Source organism: Trypanosoma grayi (genome assembly GCF_000691245.1).
Source record: "Trypanosoma grayi strain ANR4 Tgr_910_V1, whole genome shotgun sequence".
Classification (NCBI taxonomy): Eukaryota; Euglenozoa; class Kinetoplastea; order Trypanosomatida; family Trypanosomatidae; genus Trypanosoma; species Trypanosoma grayi.
In genome coordinates this window covers 422-6,809 of record NW_008826529.1, presented here as the reverse complement: position 1 = coordinate 6,809, position 6,388 = coordinate 422, and the positions used below count along the sequence as shown (strand labels likewise).

At 55.9% G+C, this 6,388-nt stretch overlaps 4 protein-coding genes across 4 annotated transcripts; all 4 read right to left on the bottom strand.

The window, feature by feature from the left end:
• Window positions 1-418: 418 nt before the first annotated feature.
• DQ04_09101030 (hypothetical protein) lies at window positions 419-730 on the bottom strand (the record flags this gene model as incomplete). Its single annotated transcript, XM_009315813.1, has 1 exon — window positions 419-730. The coding sequence occupies one exon, from the start codon at window positions 728-730 to the stop codon at window positions 419-421; it is 312 nt and encodes a 103-aa protein (XP_009314088.1).
• A 1,562-nt stretch (window positions 731-2,292) lies between these two features.
• On the bottom strand, window positions 2,293-2,931 carry DQ04_09101020 (hypothetical protein; the record flags this gene model as incomplete). The annotated part of the gene is made up of 1 exon (XM_009315812.1): window positions 2,293-2,931. One exon carries the CDS (start codon window positions 2,929-2,931, stop codon window positions 2,293-2,295), a length of 639 nt encoding a protein of 212 aa, XP_009314087.1.
• Window positions 2,932-3,209: 278 nt separating this feature from the next.
• Window positions 3,210-5,681, bottom strand: DQ04_09101010 (hypothetical protein; the record flags this gene model as incomplete). Its single annotated transcript, XM_009315811.1, has 1 exon — window positions 3,210-5,681. The coding sequence occupies one exon, from the start codon at window positions 5,679-5,681 to the stop codon at window positions 3,210-3,212; it is 2,472 nt and encodes an 823-aa protein (XP_009314086.1).
• Window positions 5,682-5,874: 193 nt separating this feature from the next.
• Window positions 5,875-6,252, bottom strand: DQ04_09101000 (hypothetical protein; the record flags this gene model as incomplete). Its single annotated transcript, XM_009315810.1, has 1 exon — window positions 5,875-6,252. The coding sequence occupies one exon, from the start codon at window positions 6,250-6,252 to the stop codon at window positions 5,875-5,877; it is 378 nt and encodes a 125-aa protein (XP_009314085.1).
• Between the last annotated feature and the right edge of the window lie 136 nt (window positions 6,253-6,388).

Below are 6,388 nucleotides of genomic sequence, written 5' to 3'. Positions count from 1 at the left end.
CAACACACTTTCCCACTCAACTAGACTTGCTTCCCTCCGGAGGAATTCAAAAGACAAAAGCACACACACACACACATATCTTAATGACCATCCAAAGGCATCACACCTCACACAGCGTCATGTGTTTCCGCCAACATCAAGATGATTCCGAATGTCATGTTCTTCCTTTTGCATAAAGCAGAACCTCCTAGCAACCATAAATTGAGCATTGGATCCCTGCGACTCCGCACACCAGGAGAACACAGAGGAACGTTCACAGCAAAGCATTGCCCCTGCCAGTCAAGTGCTTTACACACCTGCTCATAATCTCTTTTTATTGTGTCATTTCACGCCACGTCAAGGAGCATCGGCACAACAAAGAGTCACCCATCACCCCCAGCAACCCTTTCATTCCCTCGTCAGTGTTGCTTGCATCACGTCACTGGTGCACTATCAGCCAATGATGCCCAACAGTCGTCACGCCCCATCCGCAGATAGCAATGCGCATCCAGTGTATGTTTTTTTGGTTTACATCCACCCACCTCTTAAGCCCACAACTTACGTCTGCAGTAGTAGCAGCCCCCATCCGGAAGCCAAACAAATACAGGTTGTGTGCCACACCCACAGTCATCTTCAGCACCGCTGTCAGTTCAGCCTCATTCCGCACGTTGTAGAGTAGGTAGCACAGCAGAAGGAGTATCCTGATGTGCAGTCCGCAGATGCAACTTGGTCCATGTTTTTCATCCCCCATAAAACACTTTTCTGTCAGTGCCTACACCGTGAGATTGTTGTCACACATCCTCACTGGTCTTAGAAGCAGTCCTTCATAGGGTGGTAGGGCACCACTACGGTAACCTGGGTGTGCTCCCATCTTTGCACTTTCAGCCACAGCCTTTGTCAAGCTACCTGTCAGGAACCCCACTCTAGACCCGTCCCATCAGAGACATTCTTGGTTTGATGCTCTTTATAGTTTGGCAGCGCTAAGAAAACTCAAATCCCAGGAGTCTGACCACATGTATCAGCCATCTGGAAACCCGTGTCTCCTCGAGTCTCAACATCATGGCATCTTTTCCGAAGCAGAGTCTACGCGCGTCTTGGGGAGAGCCGTTACCACGAACGACAACTATCCCATACTGCAGCACGCGTTGGTAAAGACGTGCACAGCATCTTCTAGCGAGGAGTTGGAAGAGCGGCTACAACATCCCCTACTCAATTGATAGCCACGTGTCGGAGGCACCTCCGAAAATAATGGGCGAAACAAAACCCTTAAGAAGGGGTTTCATGAAAGAAACGCACCCCGCAATTTGGATGGCACAGAAAGCAAAGGAGTATAAGCGTCCGCCCGGGTGGCGCGCGGCCTTATTCCTTGTGTTGTGAGGCGCAGATGCCGGCACGTCACCGCGAGTGCAGCAAATCCCAAGTCAGACGTGGCGTCCTACAAAAGCAATCAGGTCTCTAGTTGGTATAGACTGTTGCTCCCTTGTGCCTGCGAAAACACGCAGTCAGGCAGCACAAATAAAGCAGCGTTATGAGCAGTCAAGTGCGTTTTAAATAAAGCAAGCACAATGGTGAAACGGTGGCTCCTGCAGTAAGCATCTTACCATCCCAAAACGGAGACCCGAATGGGAAGCGAAACGGGAGTTCTTCGTTCCAATATCCTTCCTATATAATTATGAACAAAATGGCATGGATCGAAGCAACGGTTTCATGACTCCACGAAGGAGACACTCCGAGATTGCCAATCTATTTTCTTGTCTACTTCATAGCCATCAAGAAAGGATTCAGATTTCAGCAGAAGAGAGCGGGGAAAAAATATGTGCATTAGCAGGAACGCCACCGCAACCGCACTCCCCCCAAGAAACACACTTGGCATGCGCTTCGTTCCACAAAGTCATTCAGGTGGGAACCTAAAGAAGAGATACAAAGCTGGGAAGCACCAACTCAGTCGCAGCCGTTAAGAGTGGAAAGAACCGAGTTGTAGATCATTCTTATAGTGGCGATGTGCCCCTGTAATCGTACGTATTTAAAGGCTTCAACGCGTATGCAAAGTGGGTGGTGGGGATAAGCACACGTTGAAGGCGTGCGTATCCCACCTGCCACAGAGAAAAAAAAGACGAAAAACGGAAACACAGCAGCAACAAAGACAACATGTTTTTTTTTTGCCAGAAAGAAGCACGTATAAAAATTGCAATAACTATATAGAGTGAGGTGAGGAAGAGTGGGGCAACTTCTGCGGTTGCCGTAGCTAGTCTCCATTCATCCCTCCTCCGTTCTCTCCTCTTTGTAGGCGTGAGCGCGGGATGCCGCCTCTACCTAGTCCGGATTTCCTAATGTCAGCGAGCTTGTGATACACGATGAGCGCGAGTCAGTTTCCACGGTGGCAATGCCAGGCAGGTCCACAAGGAGGTGCTCATCGTGTTCGTCCACATCATTTTCTTCCCGCGGCATATAACTTGCCCTACCGAAGATGATGTGCGACGATAGCTTGCGCAGGAGGGTGATGCTCTCCCTAAAGCGGCCACCGTTCGCATGGATTGATGCCGCTTTGCCGAGGTGCGGTGGCAAGAACACGGATGAGTTCCCAGAGGCATCAAGCCCCCACGTGCCTTCACCCCCTCCTTTGCTGCGAGAGCAGAGGGAATGCAGCGTGCATTCATCCTCTTCCTCATCCTCCATGTCCTGTACCACAGTTGACATCTCCTCCCCCTCCTCGTTCCCAGTCCCCGGCTGTGCGCTGGCCCCGTTCAGCAGCCGTATCTGACTCTTCGGGATGAGGGCGTAGGCGTTGACGACGTCGGGGTACGACGGCGTTTCGTGCGGAAGCGCCTCCGGATGTCGCACCCGGACTCGTTCAGTCCGCCTGCGCTCAACGTCGTATATCACGCTTTCCCGAAGCCGCGCTGCACGCACCCGTCGAAATTCAATAAGCATTGCTATCAGCACCCCGGCCATTGCCACACCAACAAACACAGAAGCAACTATAATCGCAAGCATGTGTGGGTCTGTGGTTGTCTTTGCACGTTCGCTGTTTTCGTTTCTTCCTTTCTTAGATATTTTGGGGGTTACAAAACGCCAATCAGAAGTACCACCAGAATTAGTGCAAGAACAGGTCCCAGTCATTGGGAAGCTGGCCTCCCATGAAAAAAAAAAGTTCTCATTTCATCTCCTCTCCTCTCAGATCTCCCAAAAAAAAAAAAAGCATTGTCCTTTGAGTTCGGGTTTTTCTCCTCTCAATGACCACGCATGCCGAACTGCTGAAGCCTTTTCCCCCCGCTCTGTTGCGTTCGCTTCAGTTGTGCCCTCAGGCGCCGCACAGCTGACTCGCGGCTTGTCTTAAGTGCTCGCAGCTCACCCAACCGTCGGATGGCATCCTTGTGGCGATGGGTGAGGTCCTGCCTACGCGCCTGCAGCGTGCGTATGACTTCTTCCATGCGGCAAACTTCCGCATGCACTGCGCGTCGGCTGCCCTCCACACCCTCGCGCAGCAGAAGCGCCTCTTGCCCCACTGCCGACTGCACGAGCGGCCCAGCAGCAGCAGTAGCAGCAGCGACGCCGCACCCTCCTCCGCCTGCCCGTAACGCTTGGAACGTCTTCCGCAGAGTGCGTGTTTCCCGCTCGAGGAAGACGATGCGCGCGTCAAGTTGGTTCCCCCGCTCACGCAGTTGCTCTCGCGTCATTGAAGAATGAAGAATGCACCTCGCGTGCAGGGCCTCCGGGGTTGTGCTGCTGCTGGATGTGACGAGTGGCTCATCCTTGTCAGAGCCCCCTGCCGCAGCGAGGCTGCGGCCCATCGACTCCATGACACTTTGGTAGCGGCACTTCAGTAGCTGCAACTGGCCCTGGCATCGCCGCAGCTCCGCCTGCTTCCCGGTATGTGCCTTACGCACGAGATGGAGCTCCACTACTGCGTTTCTCATGTCCGCGAGTAGCGCCTCCTCCGCCACGAGCGCCTGCCCGCGGATGATGTCCTCAAGGCTCGCCGCCCCGCGCAATAAGTCCACGTGCGACTCCGCCACTTGGCGGGAGGCGCGCAGCTGAAACGCTGCCTCCGAGTGGCGCAGAAGAGCCACCTGTTTCTCTTCCGAAAGAGATGCGCCTTCTGCTTCCAGACCTTGCAGCTCTGCCCCTCGGTGTGCAGCCGCCTCTTTCAACGCGGTCAATCCTCCCTTTGCACCGTCCAACAACCTCTGCTGCGCGTTCAGGGCGCACTGCAGCGGTGTAATTTCCCGGCGCAGGAAAAATCCTTGCTGCGTTGCCTGGCGAAGTTGTGCCTGCAACTCCTGCACTTTATCCTCCATGATGGCTAGCTCGTGTTGTTGCCACTCCCGAGCGGCACCGCGCGCCTGCTCCAACCTCTGCTGCATCGCTTGGAGCCGCGCCTCCAAAGCGTTAAGGTGGTCCTGATGCCTTTCGCGTGTCTGCCGCTGCGTCACACTGTCACGTTCAACGGCTGCAAGCATCTTCCTCACTTTGGTGATGCTATTGTTCAACTCCTCAGAGGTACGGCCCTCCTGTAGGAGGCTAGAGAGGCATGTTACGGTCGCCGCCTGAACGCGTTCGCACCGTCCGTCCAGATATTGGAGATTGTGTAGCAGCGAGGCCCGCATGCCCTCCAAATGCCGTGTTGATCTGGCAACATTGTCGTCCATCTGTGCCTCTCTCATGAGTTCTGCGAGTTCTCTCGAGCGCAGGAGCAGCTGCTGCAGCCTCGCGTATCGCTCGTCACGAAGCGCGCAGGCGTTGTCGCAGGAAAGCTTCAATTGCCGCTTTACGTCACACTGAGCGGCGAGCTGTCGCCGCAGCGCTGCTGTGTCGTCATCCAGACGATGTGCGTCAGCAGAAGCAGCGTGCAGTTGGGCGGTAAGATTGCTTTGTTGCCTTGTGCGGCTGTCGAGCCTCTTAGTGTCAACCTGCAGCTGTGTCCGCAGTTCGTTGCGCTTCAGCTGGAGTTGCTGCAAGAGGTCACGTTGCGCCTTCACCGCGAGCGCTCCGCTTGCGTAAGCCTCCGCGTTTGTCGCCGTTTGCGCCTCGCATGCCATGATCGCCTGCTGCAGGTGCGCCACCGTCAAGGAAGACTCCGCCCTGTCCTGCCTTCCTCGCTCGATATCCCGTCGCAGCGCCGCCAGTTCCCTCTGCACCTGCGCATGATCCTCCTGCTCGAGCTGCAACACTGTCTGCGCAGAGCGAAGCGTCGCGTGCATCTTCGCCAGTGACTCCTGCACCCTCTCCACGCGCAGGCGCTGTCGCTCCACTTCCTTCTGTGTCTCCTGTGTGTTCTTACGCGATGCCTGGATACCGGATAGCTCCAGCGCCGCCTCTTCCAGCGCCTCTGCTGCGGCCTGCTCCTGTTTCAGCGCATTCGCTTTGGCCTGCAACACAGATGCTGAGCTAGACACCAGCCCGCTCAGCTCCTCGTGGCGCCGCTGCAGCGTATGGAGCTCCGCGCGGCGGTGGGCCTCCTCCCGCTGCAGCGCCTGTGCATCATCGTCCTCGGAGCGCAGCTGTTCCTGCGCCTCGGCGGCGGCTCGCTCTCGGGACTCTACGTGGCGCTTCACCTGTGCCAAGTTCTTCCGCAGCAGGGCAACGACCTCCCGCTGCGACACCGTCTCCGCGGTCTTCTTGCGGAGCTCATCGGCGTCGCGGTCTATGCGGTGCTGAAGCTGCCGATTCGCCTCATTCAGCACCCACGACGGCCACGACATGGCCAGCGGAAATGCTTAAAAAGATGAGGTCGTCCCTGCAGCGCCAGCAGCAGCCCCCGTATAGGCACAACCCAAGATAAAAACAGGGAAAGAAAAGAGTGGGCCACATGCTCACAGCTCAGCAGTGCGGCTGGGAAGGGAGCAGCCACAACAAACGCAATGGGAAACGGGGATCATTCAATAGTACACGTACTCATCCCAGCAACAACTTCTTAGGTCGTACGGCATCGCGTGCTTTCCATCGCTCATAAGCCGTGCGATCGTGTGGGTTGTCCGTGTCGTCGGGCAGAAACTCCCCCGCCTCTGCGTCGAGAGCGGCCGCCGCAGACTCCTCCGTGCTGCTGCGCGGCCGCTTCAGCGAGACTGAGCGAGCGGTGGCGACATTTACTGGCGCACTCGTGTGAGCAACGTAGGCGATGCAATCTTCATCGTCATCATCATCATCATTATCAGGAATCTTTGGTGCAGGTTGCGGCGCTGCAGCCGGCTTTGCTGCAAACACGTGGATCTCTTCCTCCTCCTCCTCGGGGAGGATCTTCGTGCGCACCACAACAGTGTGCTCGCCACGCATCAAGGCCCCCCCTCCCCAGCAGCTGAGCAAATCCCTCGCTGGGTCGCGACAACACAAAAACGGGGCACAGAGAGAGAGAGAGAGAGAGAGTGGAAGAGAACAGAGTGAAAATAGACAGTCACAACAGAGAACCACG